The sequence below is a fragment of the Mus caroli genome, unplaced genomic scaffold, assembly GCF_978045245.1.
Source record: "Mus caroli unplaced genomic scaffold, Mus_caroli_1 scaffold_4, whole genome shotgun sequence".
In the NCBI taxonomy this organism is placed as follows: Eukaryota; Metazoa; Chordata; class Mammalia; order Rodentia; family Muridae; genus Mus; species Mus caroli.
Genome location: NW_028227259.1, coordinates 117,170,527 through 117,197,009, shown reverse-complemented (window position 1 = coordinate 117,197,009; position 26,483 = coordinate 117,170,527). Strand labels below are relative to the sequence as shown.

The window sequence follows — 26,483 nt, the reverse complement described above, 5'->3', positions numbered from 1 at the left end:
TTGGTGGGTGGGTGGATGGATGAATGACTGTTGGCCTCTTCCTAAAGTCTGCTTGCTGGACAGGAAGAAGGCCTCTGCCTACTGTGCCCCAGGCCTGGTGACTGCTGCACCCGTGAACCTGGCATGGCCCCGTCCTGGCATGGGGACGGCTGATGCTTGCAAAGTGGGCATCCCCTTGCCCAGCCTCCTGACACACTGGCGCAGCCGAATCTGAAAGCTAATGACATTATTGTGTGGAGACACAATGTCTGTGGGCATTTGCTGACCCAGGCTTTGGTGTTGGCTTAGCCCGCATTCTCACCCCGCTTTCTGTAGGGACGCAGCGGTCCCCCATCTTGGCACCAGCTCCCCTGGGGAAGGTATAAATACCACCTCCCGTCAGCCTGGCTTCACGGCACTCGCGGGGGCTGGCGATCTGGTAAGAAGGCTTTTGTGGCTTGCTCTGCCCTTTGCTCTTCTTTCCTCCTTGTTGAAAAGGGTGGAGTAGAGACTTCAGCATTTGGCCTCAGTTTTCCCTTCTGTTAAATGGGGAGAGGGGGTCATCAAACCCCCTCTGCCATGGGTTAGGAAGCAATCTAGTAGACTGGCCCAGTGCATAGCTAGTGCCTGGACAAGGGTATTCATTAATATATTAACCAGATTCTCAGCACTTTTGTTTTTAAAGTGCTCCCTTGGGGCCAGCCTTGGGAGAAACTTGTGGGCTAATCTTGGCTGTGTTTGTTCCCGAGTGCTGTGATTTCAGCGTCACTAAATCTCCTGGAAATGTCCTAATCATGCTACCCTAGCTGTCCCTTCCTGGGTGCAGAGTGTGCCTTCCAGGGCCCTGTTGAATGTACACAGTTGTATGGAGTCCAGGTTCAGAGAGGGTGAGGCACCTCTCTTACTCTCCTGGTCTACAGAGTGGTAAACTGAGGCACAAGGAGAGGGTGGGACTTGTGGGTGCTCCTTTAGCTGATGAATGGCAGAACAAGCACTTGGGCTAGTCCAACTGAGTCCAGCACCTAAAGGTAGAGAGTTTGGTGAGCTGGCAGTGGCCGCCGGGAAGCCTTCCGACATGACTCCATGGGGCTGGAGAGAGACCTTGGGAGAGATGAGATTCATCTGCTCAGGGCTGAACTGGATTCATACTGAAGGCAAGGTCAGAGGCCAGGTGGCTGCATCCAAAACACTCTGAAACCAGGCCAAAGAGAAGAAGGCTGAGCACTGGAACAAGGTTGGCCCAGACGTCCTCTGGCAGCTTGAAGCCAAGGACCAGCGAGGTCCTCACGCAGCCTTTCTTTCAGGTCACCTCGACACCAGAGAGTCCACCATGGCCTCAGACCACCAGACACAGGCGGGCAAGCCCCAGCCCCTTAACCCCAAGGTGGGTACCCTGCTGGAGGGAGGGGCAGGCAATCTCTGCATGCTCACTTCTCCCTGCAAAGCCAGCTTCCTCCTTCTGGTGACCCATTTCCACCCTGTTCCTCAGGAGACTCAGTCTCCTCGAGCTGCATGCCTGGGACCGATTCCCTGTGCCCACCCCATCCAGATGTCCAGCAGCAGCTTCTGACTTGAGAGTTGCATTTCTCTGCTTATCTGCTGCCCCACCAGACTCCCCAAGACTGGGGCGGAGACCGGGTGCCAACTGGAGAGGATTCTAGCCCCACTCCCTGCTGTATGACCCTGGCTGATGGTTTGACCTCTCTGAACATCATCAGCTTTACACAACAAGGAGTTACACATAAAACAGTTATGCAGTCCCCAAAACCAGGCTTAGCCTCTACCTGGAGAGGCATGGCTCGTTGTGGTCCCCCACCCCTGATGCTGCTCAGGCTGTCTGCTTTGCTTTCGGACTCCCACACTTCTGAGGGGGTAGAGCTTATCCCAAACTCAGAGGCTGGTCACACCCAGTCTCATCCAGCCCCACCTCCTCATTCCATCCCCATGATCTTCATTTTCACTAAGTGACATCAGCCAGCAGGGGAACGGTAGCCTCGAGGAGTGAAAAGCATCAAACATTAAGTAGGTTAAGGGGTTCCTTCGGTCTAGGCTACCCAGGAAATAGTGTATCAGCTTAGTACTTAGTGGGGATCTTCCCCACCCCCAGGAGGTGACTGGGGTTAAGGGAAGGAGCAACCATGTGAAAGTAGGGAGAGGGAATGGTGAGGGCTCTGGAGTGGTGGAAACAGCCTGTGCTAAGGTCCTGAGGTTGCCAGCGAATTGGGTGAGTTTGAAGGAAAATGAGGTGGCTGGCTGCAGAGCACAGCTCTTCAGCACCGTGATGTCATACACCCATGCTGTGGTGTTACACATGTACTGTGATGTCATAAATATACTGTGCCATCACCCACATCCACAGTGACATCATATACATTTTATAATGTCACAGATTACAGTGATGTCACATACAGACTATGAATCACACACATAATTAAAATCTTTCAATAGTGACAATGGAAACTATAAAAAAGGGATGGGTGATTAATTTTTTTATATTCTCTGTTGTTAAACAGTCCACCAATGCTGCCTGTCTTCAAATCTGTGTTTCCTATGAAGAGCCCACATTAGAGATAAGTTCATGTCCAGGGCTGACATCCAGTGGGGCTTCTGCACTGGGTAGTGCCAGGTTAAAGAGTTGATCAACAGGAAAGAATATTGACTCTGTAATAATAATAATATAATTATATTAATTATATAATAATAATAATATTAATAATAAGCATTAGTATTTCCCATTGACAGCAGAATATAGCACTCCTGGGACCCAGGGCATCTTAAATGCATGGAGAGCCTGACCCTTCCCCACTGGCCATTACCCAGGATGCTCTTATATCCCAGGCCAGGTAATGGCCCCTTACCCTTGACTTGCATAGTTTACATCTTCTCAATGCTCCTACAAACAGCCACCTTTCCTGGTTTGCTCAGTAGAGAGATGAAAAGCCCAGTTCCTCTCAGGGCTGCACAGATCCATGGAGACAGAGCCTGTGTCTTCCGCTGCTGTGCCCAGAGCGGTCAGTGACCATGAAGGCTGACCTGAGCCCATGGAATCTGCCCCTGAGCCCTCTTGGCCACTCTCTTTGCTCCCTTTATCTCTCTAATCCCTGGCCTGGGAACCAGAAGTGCTTTCTCCAGCCAGTGCTGACCTCCAGGACTCTGCTGTCACTCCTCACCCTGCCACTTCTTCAACGAGGAATGGCTGCAGGCTCCCATCTCCCAGGGACACAGCTGAGTGGTTGGGAAGGCTCCCAGTTCTCAGTGCAGTGATGAACACGGACTCTGTCCATGTTTAGGTCAGGGCTGCAAGGCCTTCAGTGGGCCCTTTCCCTCTGCAGAGTCTCTGCTGGTTCCCTACCAAGGGTTGATGCGAGAGCAGGGTGAGGATGCGAGAGGATTTCTATTGAGATCTGTCTTATATGGATCCCCGGGAACCTTGAAGACCTCCGTGGGAAGAGGCTCAGGGATGTGTGTGTTCACAGGAGACATGTGGAGGGTTTGTGTGTTGTCTGCAGAGGGGGCTCTTGCACCTCCTGGAACTGAATGGCATCTGGAAAATCCAGAACCAGTGCCACGAGGCTACCTTTTATCACGATCCCAGGTTTGGTGTACACGCTCAGCTTGAATACTGTCCTCTTGTCTCTGCTCCATCATACAAGTCCAGGCCGTGTACCCAGCCTTGATCTGTACCAGGTGCCCTAATTAATGTACTTAGGGGAAGCTGCTGTCTTGCTTAGGGGCAGAGTGTGGTGCTGGACATGTTAGGGTGGCTTTGATTTCATCTCCATCACGGATATAAATGAAAGGACACCACGATGTCTGTCATGACTGAGCAAATGCTGGCCATCATGCCTGCCATCCTGACAGCTTCCCAGTCCCTGGTTGGCTCTGCCAACCCATTGTACTGATAGGGAAACTGAGGCTCAGAGAGCAGCTCCAGTGGGCTCAAGGTCTCAGGCCCTCACTCATGCTTTATGCCTGTTCTGACTCACAGAGGCAGAGGCTTGCAGTCCTGAGGGTCTCTGAGCCTGCTCACCTCCCGTTCAACTCTCCCCATTCTTCCCAGATCATCATCTTCGAACAGGAGAACTTCCAGGGCCATTCCCACGAGCTCAGTGGGCCCTGCCCCAACCTGAAGGAGACTGGTATGGAGAAGGCGGGCTCCGTCCTGGTGCAGGCTGGACCGTGAGTATCTGGGTGGTCCCACCTAGCCTGGGGGCTGTCAGAGCCTGGCAATCAGGGTGCTGAATGGGGGCATCTGACCTTTCTGTGCTCCTAGGTTGTACAGTGATGGGGAGAAGATTTGGGTCCTGGCAGCCTAGAGGGGGTTTGTGCTTAGTTAGGCAGAGAGCTGGGTTCAAATCCCAGTTAGGCAACTTCCAGACTATGTGGTGTCTGATGATACTCGGTTTCTCTTTTGTAGTCAACACCTAGGCTATCACACTTCAGGCCCTGTCTCTGCTCAAGAGAGAAGGGATACAATTATGGGCCCGCCTCTTCTTCACCACGCCATGAGGTGCATGAGGGCCATAGAGCCTCTCATCTCCCATAGCACTTCTCAGTTAGGGGGTGCCAGTGACCCCAGCAAGTCAGTAAGCCAGTATGTCCGATGGTTCAGGAATCCTGCACTTGGGAGGTTTTAGGAGAATTTGCTGAGGGTGATCCACTCGTGTCTGAGCAGCTGCAGTTTTTAGCATGGGCAGGGGACCAGGCTGCACCGCAGGAGAACTCGTCTTTCAGCCTTTGAGCAGAACCTCTGGTCTCACCTACCCTTACCATTTGATGGAAGAGATTTGATAGCACATTTTTTAGTATTGAAAATAAGTTTCTATGTGTTTGATCAGGGGTGTGTGTGTGTGTGTGTGTGTGTTAGGGTGTTACTGGGGATGGAAACTATGGCCTTGTCTATACAAAACAAACTCCTCCTTCTGAGCTATATCCCTTGCGCTTCAAAACTGTGTTACAAACTATCTTATGTACATTAATACTCTTTCTTTCTGAGTTCGAGGCCAGCCTGGTCTACAAAGTGAGTTCCAGGACAGCCAGGGCTATACAGAGAAACCCTGTCTCAAAAAAACAAAAAACAAAAAACAAAAAACAAAAAACCATTAATACTCTTTCTCAGAAAATGTCTTTTTAAAGCTAACTTCTTTTTTTTTTTAAGATTTATTTTTATTTTATATGAGTACACTGTAGCTGTCTTCAGACACACCACAAGAGGGCGTCAGATCCCATTACAGATGGTTGTGAGCCACCATGTGGTTGCTGGGAATTGAACTCAGGACCTCTGGAAGAACAGCCAGTACTCTTAACCGCTGAGTTATCTCTCAAGCCCTTAAACTAACTTTTTAAATTTTCATTTTTGTCTTTCTTTGGGGTGGGGAGGGGGGAGATCCCATTACTTAGACCAGGTGGGTTTTGAACTCAGGACTCTCAGTACAGGGATTCCAGGAAAAAAAATCTTGTTTATTGCTTAAATTATGTGTTCAATATGAAGAAGGAACGACTTAGCAAAGATTTGTCCACCTACCCCTGATTTGAACTGTGGCTTAGCCGTGAGAAATATTCATTGTTAAGATTTTGTAAATCTGGATTTCTTTCTGTGCATGTAGTTGTGAGTTTGTTGTTGTTGTTGTTGGTGGTGGTGGGTTTTGTTTGTTTTCAGATCGTATTTGGGTGTATTGTGCAGTGTTGTGAAATGTCAGCGGACAGCACAGCATCACCCATGTCACAAGTCATGTTTCACACGGTCATCTTTCAGAACAACCTAAGATCCTTACACATCAAACCCACAGAAGGACATTTCCGATGTAGCTCGTGGGCCCCACCTCAGACTCTTGGGCTTAGAGCTCAGGATCCCACTGCAAGCCAGATCTCCTGGCCATATTTACGTCTGGCTGAGTTTGTGAACCTGTACCATCCGTCATTACATATGGTGGCTTTGCATGTGTTCCCTAATTAATCTGCCTCATCCCGTCTGGTGGAGGCCTGAGCTCTTGGCTGTTGAGTGTTGTAAACATTTGCTTGTTCAGCCCTGCTTGAGCCTGAGAAACTTGGCATTTGAGGTTCCTGCTTCCTCCCTTCTTAATTCTCCTCCTTTTTGTGGGCCACGCCCTCCCAAGGGACAGATGTCAGTTCCCAAATTCAAATAATCAGCCGTGGAAAACATCTGGAGGGAAATCACATCTGTTCTAAGCAAGTGCACACTTGCTTTCTTGAGGCTTTTCCCTACCATGTGGGATACTGGATACTTTGCACACTGCCCCAAAGTCACCTGCTGTTCCAAGTCATCTGCAGGTGATTTAGAACACACAGGAGGTTCTTGCCATTGCTGAGTTGTGACTCAAGCCTCTTTAGATTCCAGCCCTGTTTCTTATCAGCATTGATCATCTCTCTACCATGAATCTAGGAGCTTAGAGGCTCATGGAAAGCCAAGTAGAGAGCCAATAGAAGAATCGATTCTGGAGCCTGCTGTGCATGAAGTTGTTACTTGGGCGACCTCATGGTCCAGAGCTGTGCTCAATGGCCAGTCGATGGCGCTCACCTCTCTAAACTCTGTGCCTGACTGAGGTCACCCTGTCAACTTGTAGTCTCCAGGCTCAGGCATGCACACTGTGGACACTGGCCTGCATCACTAGATGGGACTGTGGGGTTCTTGTTCTGCATTCAGAACAAGCTGGCTACTGCGTTCCCAGCATCCTCCTAGTCTTAGAACACAGGGTGTGCGCACTGTCATCCATAACCAAGCTGCTCTTCGGACTTGTGGATGAATTCACCTGTGTGCTGCCGGTGATGAGGGTAGCAGGGCCTGGTGACCTTGCATGTACGATCTCCATGCTTGTGTTTAGGTGGGGCCGATGCAGCTGCATTGAGTAACCACGGCCCTGCTGCAGGATGCCTGCAGAGGAACTCACTAGCCCTTTCGTGTGTCTTGCAGCTGGGTGGGCTACGAGCAGGCTAATTGCAAGGGCGAGCAGTTTGTGTTTGAAAAGGGCGAGTACCCACGCTGGGACTCCTGGACCAGCAGCCGGAGGACAGACTCCCTCAGCTCTCTGAGGCCCATCAAAGTGGTAAGCCCCTTAGCATCTTCCTGCGTCCTGTACCAGGGAGCCAGAAGAGCAGGGCCCAGAAGAGTTACAACATACATTACTTGGTTATGATTGACCAAGGACCATGTTTGTGGCATTTGGCCTCCTTGGGCCTCTGTTTGCTCATCTGCAAAATGGACTTTAGTTCTTACTGACAGGGGATGCCATTCCTGGGACAACTGTGTTGTCCTGTGGGCCATGTCCCTTAGGGCCAGGCTCAGTTACCAATCATGAGTATTAAGGAGATTCTGGGGCTAGGAGGGAGGGGAAGTCAAGACTCAGGCAATGTGAGTTTCTGGTCTATCTCTGACCCTGATTCTTACTAGCATGTGAATTGTCGAGTCGGGAAAGGACTCAGCAAATGCTCCATTTTGGGCCTAAACTTTCCAAAGCCAGGCTTGCACCTCCCTGAGCTTGGTAGAACACTGGACCTTCCCTGAACCCGGTCTCTTGTGCCGATTCTACTCCTCTCAGCTGTGTGATTTTGGGCGAGTGACTTGACCTCTCTGAGCCTCAGTTCTGTCCTGTGTGTCACATCGGATACAAACTGCTGAAAAGATGAAATAATAAATCAAGAAAAACTTGACTGGGGCAGTAGGTCACTGGGTCAGAAGGTCTGGGCCATGGAAGCCTGCATGCTTGCATGTGTGCAGGCAGTGCTGAGCCATAGCTGCTGTTTATGAAGTAGGAAGTGGAGGTTGAGGAAGGGAACCTGGAGTCTCCGAATCAAAACCTTCACCAGCACAGGACCCGAGCTTGTCTGTCCCATGACAGTTGCTCCTTAGGCATCCAGTCATGGGACCCTAGTCCCACCTGGAGGTGGACACATTGGCAGAGACGAGTGGAGGATGGGACAGGATGGGAGGGGCGTCCCAGGCTTCCCCCACCCCGCTCTGTTCACAGGACAGCCAAGAGCACAAGATCATCTTATATGAGAACCCCAACTTTACCGGGAAGAAGATGGAGATTGTAGACGACGATGTGCCCAGCTTCCACGCCCATGGATACCAGGAAAAGGTGTCTTCCGTGCGTGTGCAGAGCGGCACGTGAGTGGGACCCCAGCCCCTAGCCTTGGTTGGAGACCCGAAGTCCTGTTCTGCCCCTGAGCTCACTGGGGTGGGGGGCTCGCTTTGCCTTCCACCCACCCTCAGACCATCTGATGGGAATCACTAGCCTGTAGGCTGTGGGAAGTTCCTGGGCTGTGTCCCCCATCCTGTCCCTCAGTGTCACCTGGACAGGCAGAGGTGTCAGGTGCCACAAACAGAATGGTCTTAGCTCATGGGGAGGAGGCATGGGGAGGAGGCAGAGCTTCTGCCCCTGCAGAGCCCTGATCGGGCAAACAGACTCAAGGAGGAATTCCACTTTGATGTGTGATCTTGGCTTCCAGCGTGTGGAATTCTCACTGAACCAGAGTGCATATGAAGTCCTAAGTGGATCCTCAGGCAATGTGTGCTGGGGTGGTGCATAGAGTTGGTATTCTCTACCCCACAGCCCTGCTGCTGAGCTTTAACCAGGCAGGGGAGAAACGTTCTGGAAACACACAAATGCATGCACACGCACACATATACACAGACACACACACATGTACACAGACACATACACATGTACACAGACACATACACATGTACACAGACACACATGTAAACAGACACACACATGCACACACATGTACATACACATGCAAACAGAACTACACAAACATGTACACATATGTGCACATGCACACAGTGGTATATAAACATCTACACACAGGTACACAAACATGTACGTACATAGGTACATACATGTGCATATGCACTGAGAGGTACACAGATATCTATACATGGGTACACATACATGTGCACATGTACACACTGGTACACAAACATGTACACACATAGGTGTGCACATGTGCATATGTACACAGATGTACACAAATATGTACACACAGGTACACATACATGTGCACATGCATACTCAGGTACACAGACATGTACACACATAGGTGCATAGACACACATAAGTCTTCTAAACACAGACATGCTTTCCTTTTTTTCTTTATAATTTTTTTATTTTACATTTTTTCTTTTTTAAAAAAATTTTATTAGATATTTTCTTTATTTACATTTCAAATGCTAACCTGAAAGTCCCCTATACCCTCCCCCCCGCCCTGCTCCCCTACCCACCCACTCCCACTTCTTGGCCCTGGTATCCCCTGTACTGGGGCATATAAAGTTTGCAATACCAAAGGGCCTCTCTTCCCAATGATGGCCGACTAGGCCATCTTCTGCTACCAGACTCGCTTTCCTATTGGGAGAAGCACAGCTCAATGGCTGTCTCCATAGCAGTGTGATGGCAGTGTGGTAAGGGTAAGGACTCACTCGGAGGGCTTTGCAGTTAAGAGTGCTTGCTGCATGAGCAGGGTTACTTGAGTTAGAATTCCCACACAATGTAAAAGTCCAGGTGTGTTTGCACACACCCCTGTCAGGCCAGGTGTGGCTGCACATGTACACACCTCTCACCCCGGCATTGTGGAAGGTGGGGACAAGAGATGGCTGTGATTTGCTTGGTACCAGCTTAGCTCCAGATTGAGTGAGAGACCCTGTGTCAAGGGAATGAAGTGGACAGTGACAGAGCGGGACAGCTGATGTCCTTCTCTATGGTTCTGAGAGCATACAGGTGTGCCCCTATCCCTGTATGCTCAACACACACACACACACACACACACACACACACACACACACACACACACCAGCAGTCTGTCAAGGTTGGATACATACCTCAAGTCAAGCTCACAGACACAGAGGGACAATACATACACTCCCGAGGGCTGACTTTCTTTTTTATGGTAGAAAAGGCAGTTTATTAAGGAAGAGCAGGGCACCCTGAAACTGGGAGTGGGCTGAGGGTGGGTGGGTAGGTGGGTGGTTGGTGGGGTCTTGTCATTCCTGGATCATCATACATCCCTATGCATTCAGAGAGAGTACAGGTCTCTCTGTGTGAGCTCTGCTTCATGCAGCCTATGCTCTCAGGGTCCCTAGCCCACTGCCCACCTTTCTTCCATATATCACTCTTAGTGCTTCTATTTCCTGCCTTCTGGTTACCACCACCTCTGATGTCTCAGAAGCCTTTTGGGAGAATGGAGGGCAATGATCAGTCTTTTTGGAATAGGATTCCCTAACTAGTGGCAGCCTATTATAATCAGCCCTACTGGCAGTTTGCACCACGGGAATTGGGGGATGCTTCCAATCATGGTGTTGGACCCCAGCAGAGCTGCCTTGAACATGTGCCCTAGGGTTTCTCAGGCCCCTTCAGTATAAACCTCTCTGTACAACTAGGCATCACCCTTGGCTGCTTTAATTTGCCCATCGCTGCCAAGTGTCTTACACTGTGTAGGTACTCCATATTTGAAAGGAGATGGGGACCTAGCTCCTGCCTTGTGTCCTCCAGAGGGACAGCTGTCAATCAATTGTTAAGATTCCACACAAACCTGATGGGCTTCCCTCAGACTCTTGAGCTGAGATCCAAAGGCAGAGTTGGAATTGCAGGGCAGAGAGGGCCCAAAAGTCACCCAAAGAAAGCTGTGGTGAGAGGAAGCCTTTGGGAGCTATCCTGTTTTCTGTGCTGGTATGTGGCCATGTGGCTATGACAGAGCACACGACTGCAGAGCAGGGATGGAAGTGTCCAGAGTCTGTCGGGCAGGACCCTCTGCCTGGGCTGGAGACAGTTGTCATTTTCATCAAGAGGTCGAGGGTTACTGATACCCTGCCTGGTCAAGGCTCTGAATGTGGGTGGGTTGTAGAGGGTCCCTTCTATCTCCTCCTATCCTTGAGCCTTGTTGCTAGGCATGGGGTTAAGACAGCATGTCCTGAGGCGGCATAGGAGCCCATGTGATTTTAAGCTTTTGTGGAATATCCAGTGTGTGTGGGAGGTAGTGGGCTCCCCACCAGGGGAAGGAAGCAAGCAGGGGCACCCTGGTCTCACCTACCTCTTCTGATGTCAGGACACCCCAGCTGGCTTCTTTTGACCTCACCATGTCTCCCCATACCTCTACCTGCAGGTGGGTGGGGTACCAGTACCCTGGCTACCGTGGGCTGCAGTACCTGCTGGAGAAGGGGGATTACAAGGACAACAGCGACTTCGGGGCCCCTCACCCCCAGGTGCAGTCTGTGCGTCGCATCCGTGACATGCAGTGGCACCAGCGAGGTGCCTTCCACCCCTCCAGCTAGAGCCCTGACCCTCCCCTCCCCCGGGGTCCAGGCCCGCCACCTCGGAGGCTCCTGACACCCAGAGTGAAGAATAAAGTGTGGCTTGCAACTTGTTTGCTGTATGTCTTTTATCCATGGCGTGTCTGGGGCACATGTGTGTGCATGTGATCATGTGATGTGTGCACGTGTGTGTCTGTGTGTGTGTGTGTGTGTGTGTGTGAGAGAGAGAGAGAGAGAGAGAGAGAGGGAGAGGGAGAGGGAGAGGGAGAGGGAGAGGGAGAGAGAGCATGTGTGTGCATGTGGCAGGGTGGGGAGAGGAGGCAAGGGGAGGGAAGGGAGAAAGGAAGAGAGGAGGGAAAGGGGAGGAGGAGAGGGAGGGAGGAATTGAGGAGGGGGAGGGAGTGGGGAAGGGGAGAAGGGGAGAAGGGGAGGGAGATGGAGATGGAGAGAGAGAGGGAGAGGGAGATGGGCAATTAGCAGGCATCTGGACTGAGGTCTGTAAGAAGACCCCATTGAAACTTACATCTCTGCCACTCCATAGCCGTGTGTCTGAGAATACACCAGTAATGGCTCCCTGAGCTGTTGTTTATTTGATTTACCTTGCAAGTAGCCAGTGTGGCTGACCTTGTGGGCCCCATACAACATGCTGCAGAACAACTCGGGGAAAGTGGCAGGTGCCTCCTGCCACCCTGGCTCTGTCATCACCACAGATGGGGCAGCTGCTTTTTGGGTTGTTCTGTATCTATCAGAGGATCCAAGGCCCTGCAGTGTCTACCACTTCTCAGTACGCATGTGCCCAGGTTTACTGCTCCCTGCTCACCCTGGCGTTGGTTTGGTTTCTCGTGTGTCTAGGCTAGGAGATCACAACCCAGGAGGAGGGAGGCTGCTTACCCCAGGGGACCTCTCAGAACCATGCTGTTCTCATGAGGGGTGAGCAGGGACGGAAACATCAGACATGTGTGAGTGGTACCTGGATTCGTCTCTTCTGTGGCTTATGGTATAAGGTGGATGCTGGGGTCTAATTCTCCTCACCTCCCTTCTGATAGCTCTGAATATCATTTAAAAATTTAACATACTCAAGCCTCAAGCTCCGTTCCCCCCCCCCCCATGGTTTGCACAGCCCTTAAGAGAGTCTCCTTAACCCCAGGACACAGATCCAACACCTCTGAGTGTTTCAGAGCTTTGCTCTCCGATCGATGTTCTTGCTTTTTCTAAAGTTGATTTCTGTGTTGAATGCGGTAAGACCCAGCTTCTCCTTTTTTTTTTTAATTTTCACTCTTGGCAGCTGCTGGCCTGCAGGGCACTGAAGAACCATGCACGGGGTCTGTTCATGGGTTGTCTGCTCTGCCCCTGTCATCTATGTCTTCTGACCCTGCTGTTATCAAACCTCTACTTTGTAGGCGGGGGTGACAACCTCCAAGGCTTTAGCCCCCTGTTCTAGATCTTGCTTCCCTTTTCAATATTAATATGTTTTTAGATTTATTATTTCATGTTATTCATATGAGTGTTTTATCTGCATGTACACTTATGCACCTCGTGCATACTTGGTACTGGATCCATCAGGGCACTGGATTCCCCCAAAACTGGGATTACAGGAGGTTGGGGATCATTGCGTGGATGCTGAGAATCAAATCCAGGTCCTCTGCAAAAGTATCTGGTGCTTTTAGCCACTGAGCATCTCTCTAGCTCCACAGCCCCTAATCACCTCTCAGCACCACCACACAGTGTGTGTGTGTGTGGGGGGGGGGGAAGAGTGTCCACAATGTGTGTGTTTGTGTATGTGTGTGGGGGGGCATTGCTTACAGCAGCTGAGCTGTGGGAGGCTCACTTGACCCATAAGTGGACCAATACAATGTTACAACACAGTATGGTATAATACAATGTTACAATACAATACAGTACAATGTTACAATACAATACAATGTTAATGGCTTCTGTTTCTTGCTCATTCTTCAACCACCACTATCAAGGGTCTACTTTCTTCCTGGGACTGAACAAGATGGGGAGTTAAGCCCAGGTGATTATCATTGATCATTGAGTTGCCTCACTCATGACTTGCAAACCTGCCCCCAGGAGCTCAGAAGGCGGGGGATGGGAGGGGCAAGCATTCTTTGGGTGCTGGTTGGAACAGATATAATGAAATGGTCCTAGAGTCGGGGCCCCTAATCCCACATGAGGTGTCCTTATGAGAAGGAGAAATAGACACAAACACACAGCCGTGGAGGGTTATGTGCGATTGCTGGTCTCGCTGTCAACCTGATGGGACTCACCTGTGGGACATGCTCTGTGTGAGCCTTCGAGGGGATGGCCAGGAAGAGTAACCGAGGGTGGTGACCACCCTCGTGAAGCAGCACCTTCCAATGGAAGACTTGGATATAAAGAAGTGTACTGATGAGAGGCAGGTGGGCCCACCTGCCTCCACTCCTGCCTGAGAGAGTGCGACCGCTGCTGTGGCTTGTCCTTCGTGGACACTAGCCTTCAGTGTCTTCAGCCTTGCTGTGTGGACTCCACAGAAACCTCTTGAAGAGCTATCCTGGGACTTCCTTGCATCTAGCTTCATTGACTGAAAGGCCCCTGGGTCCTCTGGATATTCACTGTGGGAGGAGCCATTGTTGGTGGATCAAGCTGGCTGAGCCAACGAAATAAATATCTTTTTTATTATGTATTTTACTACATCATTTCTTTATTGGTTCTGTCCCTTTAGGGAGCCCCAACACACCACACTAAGAAGGGTGTATTGCTTTCATCACAGGAGTAAGAACGTTGGAGGCAGCAGACTGGTGGAGCTGGCTCCCTGTAGCCTGTGGGAGGAGCTGATCTGACAACACTTCAACCAAACAGGAACAACACCCACCTAGTTCTCTGTCCCAGACCCTCCCCCAACCCGCCCCAACTCACAGGATGGTGGCAAGAGAAAAGAGCCACCCCTAGGCCAGATGAGGGCATCCTAAGTGTCAAAGTTTAAAAAGATGTGTGGAGGTGTGGAATTTTCCAGGTGAAGTTGAGGTGATCCTTGGGGTGTTGACATTCTCACTTTGTGGTGATGGCTTCCAGGAGCCAGTGCCCCAGGAGGAAGGTGCAGCTGAGTGACATCTTTGTGAGTAGCTCCTCAGCTCCTCATTCTCCCGAGGCATCCCAGGTCAGGGGGAGATGCCCAGGTTTGGGAGGAAGGGGCAAAGGTCTCACCAGTCAATGAGGTTATCTAGTGGTGGCCATCCTCAGAAAACAACCCCACCTTCCATTGAGACTCTGGAACATAGGGCGTGGCTTCCATAGGGCGGGACAGGGACTTGGTGTGTGAAATCCGGCAGGTCATAGGTTCTCTTGGGCCTGGATTCAAGGACTTGGTGGCTAGTTTTAGTCCCTGGCCCCTTTGATCACTGTAGGGTGTTTTCTGTCCACCCCGCCCCCTTCTTTCATCCCCCACTTTTCCTGGAACGCCACATACCTTCTCTCTGGTATCCAAGGACCTATCAGCCCCTCTTCCCAGCCTTCGGGGAGCCATTTCCCACATCCGCCACGAGATGTCAGCAAAGTGCCATCCCAGCATTCTGTCAGTCGCCGAGATGAGCGGGGCCTCGCGCGCCCCCTGGCAATTGAATTGCTGGGAGGCTGAGCCCTCAGGGTCCAATGCAGGAACGCATGCGGACACACGCGCAAGGACTCTGGAAATACAAGGTGACGAGTGCAGGGAATGATCAGCATTTCGTCTCATGCTTCCAATCCCTGGAACAAAAGAACACAAACCACCACGGAGACAAAATAAAACTTTTATTTTTGGCCTCGTCGAGGCCAGGTCTCTTGGAGTCGTTCAGTTTCTTTTGGGGCTCTGCGCTGACCGCCTCACGTGGGTGCCTACGAGCCTTTCTGGTGCCTTCCGCAGGAAGGACCCTGCGCATGTGTAAACCACAGCACCGAACAAGTTCCACGAAACTTCAGGAATCTTACATTTCAATTTCAGTGGTGGAGCACGCCTTTAATCCCAGCTCTTGGGAGGCAGAGGCAGGTGGATTTCTGAGTTCGAGGCCAGCCTGGTCTACAGAGTGACTTCCAAGATAGACAGGGCTACACAGAGAAACCCTGTCTCGTAAAAAAACAAAAAACCCGGATCTTTCTTAGGCCCTCCCAGCCCCCAAGCATTTAAAATATAAAAACATTATGTAAAAGGATTTGTTGTGTGGCTGGGAACACACTGGCGCCATCCTAAACACCACATTCCCACATGGCAAGTGTTCCATGAAATTTTGTAGTCACGGAAAAAAAGAAAGTCACAAATCAAGGCACTTTTAAAACACTAGAGGTGGCATCAGGTAAGAGGGTTACAGCAACACAGGGACATCACAGCTACATTCCAGGTGCTGCCCGATAGCTTTCTCAGTCTGTTGGTTGGTGGACACTAGGGGTGTGTTCATATATTACAAAGGAAGTACCTAATGGTTGCAAAAGCAGCTGGATCAGGCACGGAGAAAGTCAATATATATCAAAGGGCCAAAGATACACCAAGATCATTTGGCCCCGGACTTGGCAACATTTCAACCTGCCCATGTTACTACATTTCTGATCAGCCACCTATCCTCGGTAGAATTTCTATTGCTATGGTAAACACCTCGAACTTAGGGAGGAAAGGGTTTATTTGGCTTACACTTCCTCATCGCTGTTCATCACTGAAGGAAGCCAGGACAGGATCTCAAGCAGGGCAGGAACCTGGAGGCAGGAGCTGATGCAGAAGCCATAGAGGGGTCCTGCTTACTGGCTTGCTCCCCATGGCTTGCTCAGTCTGCTTTCTTATAGAACCCAGAACCACCAGCTCAAAGATGGCTCCGCCCAAATGGGCTGGTCCCTCCCACATCGAAAATATCCCACATGTTTGCCTACAGTCTGATCCCATAGAGGCGTTTTCTCAACTGATGCTCCCTCCTCTTTGATGACTCTAGCTTGTGTCTAGTTGACACAAAACCAGCCAGCACACAGACAGCTTCTTTCCTCCAGTTCTCCTTCAGAACATGGACCAGGGCAGCTCTGCTGCAGGCCTCAGGTGATATTTGGTGACATTCTTAGCTCTTGGGTTGGCTAGTGATGTGTTAACATCCTTCAAAAATGTTTCTCTCGGAAGTCAGACGTTCTGGCGTCCCTCCCTCAGCCATCTTCCCCACCCCTCTGTCTTTCCTTCCTCCAGCTCCAGATATGTGCTTTCTATCTGCCCACATTGACCCTGATTCATCTGCCCTCACCAGACCCCCACCATCAGCTCATCAGCTCCTCCCCTTCCCCCGACAACCGTGTTGGCCCATAGCAGGCTTCCCTATTGGACTTTGAACTTCACCTGGACAGAACCCAGGTTAGCTCACCCCAGGGTCCCCAGTGTGTCACACAGTCCCTGAGACAGAGCAGGTGTGTGACAGCTCATAGCCGAGCAAACGTGTGAAGGTGTCCCCTCCTTACCTCTTGGGTGGGGACCCCCAGATTTCAAGTGCAGATATTCTTGGTAGGAAGGAACCATTAGCAGCTCACAGTGGGGTGTGCTTTCACTTGTACCCCAGGGAACTCACTCCACCGTGGTTGGATGGGGTCCTAGGACACTGCTGTGACACTCTCGGTTTCTCTACCTTCCCACCAGCCCACTTGCACATGCGCTCACGGTGTGAAAGACAGATCCACCAGGAGCCGAGGGCTTTTATTTGAAGTCTGTTCTATTTAGCAGCGGCCTTTGCCACTCCCGCAGGCTCCTATCAGGCACCGGAGAAGCCATCAGCGCCTGGCTTATTTGCTTCCACACAACGGTGGATGCCTCACACCTGACAGAGGAGCCACAGAGTGAGAGATGGAAGATTGCTCATTTCCCCATCTGCCCGTGGGTTCTTTGCAGTCTCTGCCCCATGTTGCATCTCAGCCTCTCTGGCTGGACACTGGGTGGAGGGGATGGAGAGTGGGAATCAGAGCTTTTGGAGGCTTCTTGTAGAGAAGGGGACCATTGTGGCCTGGCACAATGGTCCCAGGTTTTAAAAAAAACGCTGTCTCATTATTTCATTATTTTATGTATATTATTGTTCTTCCTCATGTATGCTTGTGAGCCTTTTGCATGCCTGGTGCCCCCAGAGGCCAGAAGAGAGTCCCCGCCCCGCCCTCTCCCCACCTGCTCCCCGGACCTGGAGTTATAGATAGTTGTAAGCTACCATGTGGGTACTGGGAACAGATGCCAGATCCTCTACAGGAGCATTAACCACTGGGCCGTCTTTCTAAATCTACACAGGTGGTTTTGTAGCTTTTTGGTTAATTCCTTGGACCGTGTCCGTCTCCTTTCTGAAGTGAAGTCTCTGTGAAGGCAAATGCCAGACCCAGTTCCCAGTTTGTTTAGTCCCAAAAGAGTAAGCAAAAGGAGAGAGTAAAAAGAGAAAAAGGGAAGGAACTCTGTAGAGCTCTTTCACACACCATCCACACGTGGCTGTTCACACACATACCCATCCACACATGGGTGCTCATACACACACACACACACGCCCATCCACATATGGTTGTTCACATGCACACACCCATCCACACATGGCTGCTCTCTCTCTCTCTCTCTCTCACACACACACACACACACCATCCACACGTGGCTGCTCACACACACACACCATGTACATGTGGCTGCTCACACACGTATACACACTCACACACACACACACATACACACTATCCACATGTAGCTGCTCACATGTACATCTATCCACATATGGCTATTCATGTGCACACACAATTCATATGTGGCTGTACACACACACACACACACACACACACACACACCATCCTCAAGTGGCTGCTCACACACACCTGTGCTTCCACACCTGCATCTAACCCCTAACTTACTTCCGTGTGTTCATGTACTCATTTGGACTCTCACCACAGACTTTTGGCCATGGACCGGGTACCGTGGGAACTGGGCTGCGGAGCAAGAGCAGGCATCTTTGTCAGCCATGGAGCATCTGTGAGGTAACACTGACCACCCATTTGGCCTCTCAACTGTTTCCACAGCATCGGTTGTTTTTAATGAAAAGAACTGGAGTTCAGCCTTGATTTATACAGGAAGTTGTTAGAAAACAACAGGGAAGAAAAGCAACACACACACACACACACACACACACACACACACACACACACACACACACGGCTCTGGGAAGGAGGACGGAGACATCCACCTTTTCCAGGGAATGCACTGGTGAGCTCTGGGCAAATTCAGAGTGAGGTGTCCCCTGGTGCCACGGCCTTGAGGACAGTGCATGTGGCTGCTATGGGAGGTCGAGGCTGGCCTCCACTGTGTGAGAAATGTGAACAGACTTCACCCTGTGTCTGGGACGCTATGGTGCAGGGTGACACCTCTGAGGGCTTGTGTGGGAGGTGAGTGAGCTTCCTATGTGAGGATGCTCTGTGGTCCTGTCTTTTACATACGCTAATGAGTCAGAGTGTATTATTCTGCTTTCTGCTTGAGATATTGTGTTTACAGAGTTCCCACAGATACTGTGTTCTGTTGTAACCAGTTTTGCTCGTTCAGAGAAATGTATGTGTGTGTGTGTGTAACTGTCACACAAAACCAGGCTCAGATGTGATGTATGGGAAACTATATGATGTTCCAATCCACACAGCTTTCTTTGAGATTGTACTCCTTGGGCGTGTGTTGTGGGTGTCTTGGAGGAAGGAGACAGGCTCAGAAGGGCTGGGAGACTTGTGAACTCTCAGAGTGCTGACTGGGTAGACTCTGCTGGTGGGCTCAGGGTCACAGCACTCAGGGACCTGCCAGTCTCATTCCGTAGTCCCCACTGTGCCCTGGCCTGAACCCCAAGCTTGGCCCCCTACTGTGTTTTTGCAGGGAGTGGAGCACATACAAACTGGACCACATGGCCTCTCAGAAACTGCCACCAAGTGCTGGTATCTTAGCAACCACAGGATCAAAACAAGCTTGGAATAAAAGATGGGGAAGGAGGGAGAGGAAACAACCCCCTTGTCCCCATCACCTGACCCACTGAGGGAGTCGAGCACCTGAGTCTGTGGTTTGCAATTCTTTTGAGGAATTCCCACTCCAATGCTGTTTACTGCCACAGACTGTGCCGGGAGTAGAGAAGCACATTTCAAAATACACAAAAGGGGACAGTGTCCTTGGGGGTACGGGTTCTGGGGATGACAAAGCAAGTGGGCACCTCAATATCCCAGGGTCCAGGGAGCACCTAGGGTTGGGGATCACCTAAGGTAGGGAGTAGTTGAGGTGAGGGCATCTCAGTGAGGAGCACTCCAGGTAGGGAACTTTACAGTGGGGAGCACTCCAAGTAGGAAACTTTAAAATGGGGAGCACTTTTGGGTGGAAGGGAGTACCTATGGTGGGAGCATCTGGGAATAGGGAGTACCTGGGGTGGGGACCACCTGGAATGGGGACAACCTGGGGAGGAGAGCATCTGGGTAGGGTCTGCATAGTCTTTGAACTATATACACTTCAGCCCAGGAGCCTCTGAGCCTCAGCCTGGTGGCTCTGTGGCCCCTGTTGATGGAACCGTAGACGGTTAAGCTATGGAAGATCATCCCTATGATCTCAAGTTTTTATTTAAGAAATGTGTTGTTGTAAAACAGACAAGCATATATGATGACATTTGGAGCTAGGACACCTCTCCTGAGGGAGAAGCCCAGTCTCTCAGCTCCAGTGGAGCACAGATATCATCAGAGCCCATGGGGTGTCCTGCATCTGAGACCCCATACCCTCTTAATCAGCTACAGTTGGGTCAAAACCACCTGGAAAGTGTCACATCCATACTGAACATTGAGGTGGCTTAAATGAAATGCACTCCCACCCTGCCCCCAATACTGGCCATTTGAGAGCTGGTTCCCAGTTAGCACTGTTCCTCGAGCTTTGGGTGGCCTGGCCTTGATAGTGAAGTACATCACTGGGGAAGGGGACTTAGGCAAATCACTGGGGGGCTGGGCTTTGGAGGAAGAACTTCATTGGGAGGTGGGCTTTGGTGGGAGAGTATGTCACTGCAAGGGGGTGGGCTTTGGGGGGAAGTACATCAGAAAAGATTAGGTTTTGGAGGAAGTATGTTACTGGGGGGGAGGTGTGGGATTTGGAGGAAATGTGTCATGGGGGTGAGCTTTGGAGGAAAGTACGTCACTGGGAGGGTTGGGCTTTGGAGGGAAGTACGTCACTGGGAGGGTTGGGCTTTGGAGGAAAGTACGTCACTGGGAGGGTTGGGCTTTGGAGGGAAGTACGTCACTGTGGATTGGCTTTAAGAGTTTAAAAGACCTTGCTCTATTTCTCATTGCCTCTCCTTGTTTTCTGGTTGCAGTTAAGCATGTGAGTTCTTGGCTGCCTGCTCTGGCTGTTTGCTGCCATGTTTCCCTGCTAGGATGGTCTCATCCCTCTGCAATCATAAGCCCAGAGAAACTTTTTGTCTCTAAGTGCCATGGTCATGGTGTCTTACCACGGCAACAGAAAGATAGTGAATACAAACATTTTGGACAGGTTTACCCTGAAGTTGTTCCCTGGATCAGGTAGATAAAAAGGACCACAGCATCCAGCTAGGGTTGCACTATCAGTCCTCTGAGATGACTGTGCAGTGTGTGTGTGTGTGTGTGTGTGTGTGTGTGTGTGTGTGTGTAGTGAACTTCTATGGAAACACTGTATCTGTCCATGAGCCTGGGCATCAACATTGTGTCCAAAGGGTCTGGCAGCCTACTTTTATCTTCCAGGATCCTAGAACCAGCCTGAGACATGACATGAAGGCACAACTCTGGCAGTGGCATGACATCTGCTGAAGGCAGTGTTTTTACACTTTTACCTGGCACTGTTGGGTAGTGGTGGTAGCGGTGGTGGCATGTTAATAGGATCATTTGATGCGCTGAGCCCTTTGGATCCCCACTTACAACTAAGGAAAAATCTCACAGAGATGTCTAGTCATTTTCTAAAGTCACCGAGCCATGACTAGAGAACCAACACTGAGCCCAGTGTGGCTGTTGGAGAGTTATGTAACCAGCCACTGTGTATCCCAGGGAGATAGAGGACTGGAGTAGAGACACCAGGAGCAGAGACAGGGCCTGCGGTGGAGGGTTGCTCACAGGCTGTGTTTGAGTGGGGCTCTGGGTTCAGATCTAGACAGGTGAGTTGTCAGTGAATATGGAATGTGGAGATCTTCAGGGCCTGCCAGGACACAAACTAGGAGTTACAGCAGGCACTGTGAGCCAGAGACTCAAATCTTCCCCCTTTCTCCTTCTTCCCCTCTCTCTCTTCTTTCCTTCTTCCCATCCCCCACTTTCCATCACCCCACCACCACCACCATCACCACCACTTAGACAAGTCTTATTATATGGCCAGGCCACAATCCTCCTGCTTCAGGTTCCCAAGAACAGGACTTACAAGCATGTACAGGTTCACCCAGCCTGCTCTAGGTGTGGCTTTAAATACTATGACATGGTTGTTACAAGTTTACAGATGAGGCCACAGAGGCCCACAGACATGTAGCAATTTTCCAGGAGTACACAGCTGTGGAGTGTGGCAGACATTAATTCAGGCTGGGTTGTTTGCTGAGATTATATATTGGGTCCCTGAAGAGTAACTACAGTAATGCTGTATTATCTATACTCCAGTACCACAGCATAATTCATGCTTGTGCTCCTGTATCTACTGGGAGTGGGCAGGGTCAGGCTGGCCTCTGCTAGGTATCTACCTTCTACTCCATGTCTTGGATCTTCTCATAGAGCAAATGGGCTATCCTGGGCATATTTTTCTCCCGCTGATGGTGGATGAACAGAAATATGCCAACTCTCTTTTGGATTAGGCTCAGGACTGGCAAATTGTCACTTCTGCCTCCTCTTGGCCTGAGAAGGTCACAGGACTACATTTAGTGTGGAAGGGTAGATGCTTCCATCCCCTGTGCCGTGTAGAATGGAGACAATCCCAGAAGTGAAAGTCTTAGAGCTGAGTCACATTCCACCATAGTGTCTGCTCTGTTTTAGAGACTTCCTGCATGCTCTGATGTTCCTTTCTAGAGATGAGGCGTGTCCTCGGCTGTAACCTGAACTTGCTGACTCTTGTCATGCAGAGAGCATGGCAGGAAACGGCAGGGGCTTGCAAGGATAGTACATTTTATAAACAACTTTCTGCCACTGTAACAAAACACTGAAGGCAAAGAGGTTATAGAGAAGAAAGGTTTGGTTTGGGCTCCAGGTTTTGTAGGCTTCCACCTAAGCTGCTTAAGCTTTTCCCTGTGGGCCTGTGGTGCAAAGTACAGGGATGCTTGGAGCCAGGAAGTGTGTGTGTGTGTGTGTGTGTGTGTGTGCATCCTTATATCCCCCACTTCATATACCCAATGACCTAACTTCCTCCCACTATAACCCACCTCCTAAGGCACCATAGTCTGGAGCCTAGGCCTTCAACACATGAGTTTTTTTGAATCCGTGTATCCAAACTGTAACAGAATGAGATATATTGTGACAACAGACATGAGACACACTGTGGCTTCCCCCTTGCTCTCTCCCTGTGGAGGACTGGCTGCCACACTGAGAGAACACTCAAGTGCCGGTGGAGAGGCCACATAGTGAGGACCTGAAGCCACCCCCTACAACTGTGTATGAACCACTCTGAAGGTGGGGAGCCCCTGACTGTCCTCAGGAGAGATGGCAGGTCAGAACCCCAGATCTGAGCCACTCCTGGACTTCCATGGACCGTTCTTAGCTGTGATTTGCAGGCATTTCACGTGCAGCAGCAGACAAGAAGTCCTGTTTCTTCCTCGCTATTCGGAACACGTGCTGGCAAGGGTTTGGGGGGTGGGGTGGGGAACTGTTCTGTCTTCTCCTCAGGCTGCCAACAGTGTCCCTGCAATTTCCCAAGATTGGGGGACAAAAATACTCGTGGTAAACTGCAGTTGTTAGGAGACACCTGCTCCTCAGAAGCCCAATGTGGGCAGATCTCAAAAGGAAAGCAAAGGATCAGCAGACAGGGACAGCTGCATGGGGACCAAGCCAGCACTGAGGCAGGCTCAGCTTGTCACTGGGGTCCCTCCATGGGGCTGAGGGGTGGGGGTGAAGAATCTGAGCACAGATGGGTAGGGCGGGTTAGAAGGAGCTGTTGTGGTAGGGTGCCAATGCTCTGCTGGGACTCCTGAGATACTTATTCCTCAGTGCACAACAATGGGCGTCTTCCTCATCGACTGGGCTGGATAGAATTACCCAGAAGGCACAGCTCTGAGCACGGTGTCTATGAAGGTATTTCCAGAGAGGTTTAGACTTCATCTGAACGTGGGTGGGACTTGAATGGACTGGGGGCCTGAACTGAAGAAAACGGCGAAGCAGGCCAAGAAGACCAGCCTTCGTCTCTCCCTTGCCCCCCTCTCTGCCTCCTAACTGCAGATGTACCATGAAAGCCACATCACACCCAATTGCCATGGCTTCCCGCCATGTCTGGCTGTGCCTCACAGTAAGCCGGCCCTTTCTGAAGCCAAGTTTGTCAGTGTTCTGTGCAGCAACAAGGGCAGCAGCTAAGGTGGCAAAAGGAGCAGTAGGTTCTGGAGACTCGCAGTGGGGTCTGGGACTCAGGCTGCTGAGACTCGGGCTTGTGGCCAGGTCTACAGAGTCAGAAATGGCGTGGCATTCACAGGCCACAGCAGACCTCGCTGAGGGTCTTAGGGTGATGCTTGTTAGCTGCTCTCATTTGGATTTGGAATGTTCCCCCAGGTTGATGTCAGAGTATGACCATCCCCCTCACACACGCCTCGTCTCTCTGTCAGGGAGCAGGTGCTATCATAGTCTTGGTGCAAGCAGAGACCCTTTAGTGTTTGGGCAAATGGCTGGGGTTCCAAGCCATTTGATGGGGTATCTGATAAAGTTTAAATTGCACTGAGGCCATGATCTCTGGCTGTTCTCATTTCTTAACTTCACTTAAAAATAGCAGCAAAGGAAGCCAAGGGTGCATGTTTCAGGCCCCCAGGCTTGGGTCAGTCTGGCTGGCATCAAGATGCCAGGTGGCCAAGCTATCCTTTGTCACAGTGTAGCTTGGAAATCTGCTCTGTTGCCCTGAAGCTCAGACTTTAGATCCAGAGCCCCAGATCTTAACTCTCCAACCTTCAGTTTCCTCCTCTGTAATCTGTAGATCCCAAGGCTCCTATCCCACAGTGGCACAAGGGAGGGCTCGGGGAGGTCACCATATTGAATGTGCAGCCTGGAGCCCAGCACAAAGGAAGTGTCGTCAGCTGGAGCTGCCTGCATGCCCTCTCCCCAGCCTGACCCATTTTCACCCACACTTGGCCATAGGCCCAGGCCCTGGCCTATTTTAGATACACCTCCTTTTTCTCAGAGGAAAAAAGAGCCATGCCCAGGCCAGCTTCAAACAGGGGGGTTATTGTGGGGATGAGCTGGGACAGGAGCATGGGCTTGGTTAGGGATTGTGTGAGGCTGGAACTGGTTTCTTGTGGCAGCTTGTCTTTTGCTCTCTCTGCCTATCCCTGAGGGAAGGGCCCTGACATGACTGAGGACCACTACACCTCAAAGCATGATGGGAGGTGAAGCCCTCTCTGCCCTGTCGCAAGGGGATGGATGGGTCAGTTTGGTGCTGATAGTTAGGGTCTGCTGTCTAATAAGTGCAGTTCCTCACAGCTACTGTGTGAGAGAAAACAGCTGGGGTGCTTGAGATAAAACCCATGTGTGGGTGACTGTGACTTAATATCCAACCCTGGACACTGAGAGAGAGAGCAGACAGGCACCCCGGGAGCAGAGACCAGCAAGGAAAGGAAGAGAGAAGACAAAAGCCACTCAGAAAAGAGCTCATAGGACCAGGCTGCTGCCCTGGAAGTGCCAAGGTTAAGAACTGGGCTGGTTGTCTAGGAAGGATGCACTTGGTACCCAAGGACTTCTGTATACTGCCTGACTGGCATGGACAGTGTGGCTTTCAGGTGCAGCTTGATCCAGGGGCTCACCTGATGTCATCACAATGTGGTTTCTTTCTTTCTCTGGGTTTAAAGAACATTGCCCTATCTGAAACAAGGGCACTTGGCCCCCAGAGGCCCAGAGCTTTGCTCTAGTCTTTGAATGCCCACCTCTTGGATGTTTGCAAGAGGCCCGTACACATAAGAACTTCCAACAATGTTGTTAGTGTCAGAGCTCCCAATTCATGAGGATGCTCTTACTCACAGACCCTCTCATTCATGTCTGGTTTTCAAATTTCCAGGAAGTGTACTCCATGCCCAGGATGCAGAGTGGAATGTCTGTGCTCATCTGGTATAATTAGCACAGCCTGCAGCCTGCCCACTTACTGGCTTAGGTGTGGGATAACCTGGGTGTGTCAGGCTTGGATCCCTCGGGGCTGCCCCGCCCCCCAAGGAGTTCAGGATTAAAACAGAGATAGAACTGCTGCTGGCTACTGCTGTTGCAGCTGTTGCTGCTGCTGCTGCTAGGATGTAGGCTCCTTACAGGGAGGTGACTCCAAGCTGCCCATTCGAAATGACACAGGGTCATGAGAAAATCAATGGGGATCCTTACACCAAGCTACCCCTGAAGATCAGACCTCTGGCAGTTCAAACACAAAGCTGACTACATCCTCTTCCTTCAAGTTCTCTGCCACGTGCAACTGACCATTTTATCTGCATATTGCAGTTTAAGGGCATTTTGTATTAAAGGGATTGTTGGTTGACCAAATAGGAATTCTATCACACTCTACTGTTTGCAAGATCCAACCTCAGAAGGCGTGAGACTCATTCTGGTCCCAGGCTCCTGGGCTCTGTCTGGCCACTTTATCCTCCTTATTTGTTTTATTGTGAGGGGCTGGGAATTGAAGCCAGGGCCTTGTGCATTTGAGGCAAACCCCATCCTGTGAGCTATGCTTCCACCGTGGCTACCTTAATTGTATCCTCCATTCCCCCCCCCAAAGATTTTGGAGTCTGGTCACCCCTGCTGGAGTGGAAAGAACAACTTCTGAACTTAGCAGCTAAGTGACAAAGATAAATGGTGCTGGGTTCCAGCTGAGCCGGCTGGGCTCACTCCCTTTTATGGTAAGGACAGCATGTGGCCTCACTGCGCCTAAGTGCCACCCAAGTCACAGACACTGCAAGAACTTGGCCCTCACCAAGCTAGTAGCAGATGCTTCTGTGGAAACTAAGGGCGGTGGGGGTGGGGTTTGGCCAAGTCGCCCCACTGTGGGAGCTGCAGGGCCTGGCCCTATCACAGCAAATCAGTCCCCCACTAGCCAGCTGGCTCCTAGCCCTTCGAGCAGTAGGGGCCTTGGTGC

The 26,483-nt window shown here is 50.8% G+C and overlaps 1 protein-coding gene across 1 annotated transcript; it reads left to right on the top strand.

Moving 5' to 3' along the window:
* Nucleotides 1–1,309: 1,309 nt before the first annotated feature.
* Nucleotides 1,310–11,269, top strand: Crybb2 (crystallin beta B2). Its single transcript, XM_021163306.2, has 5 exons — nt 1,310–1,363; nt 4,040–4,158; nt 6,911–7,043; nt 7,965–8,107; nt 11,101–11,269. Exons 1-5 carry the CDS (start codon nt 1,310–1,312, stop codon nt 11,267–11,269), a joined length of 618 nt encoding a protein of 205 aa, XP_021018965.1.
* The last annotated feature ends 15,214 nt before the right edge of the window (nt 11,270–26,483 follow it).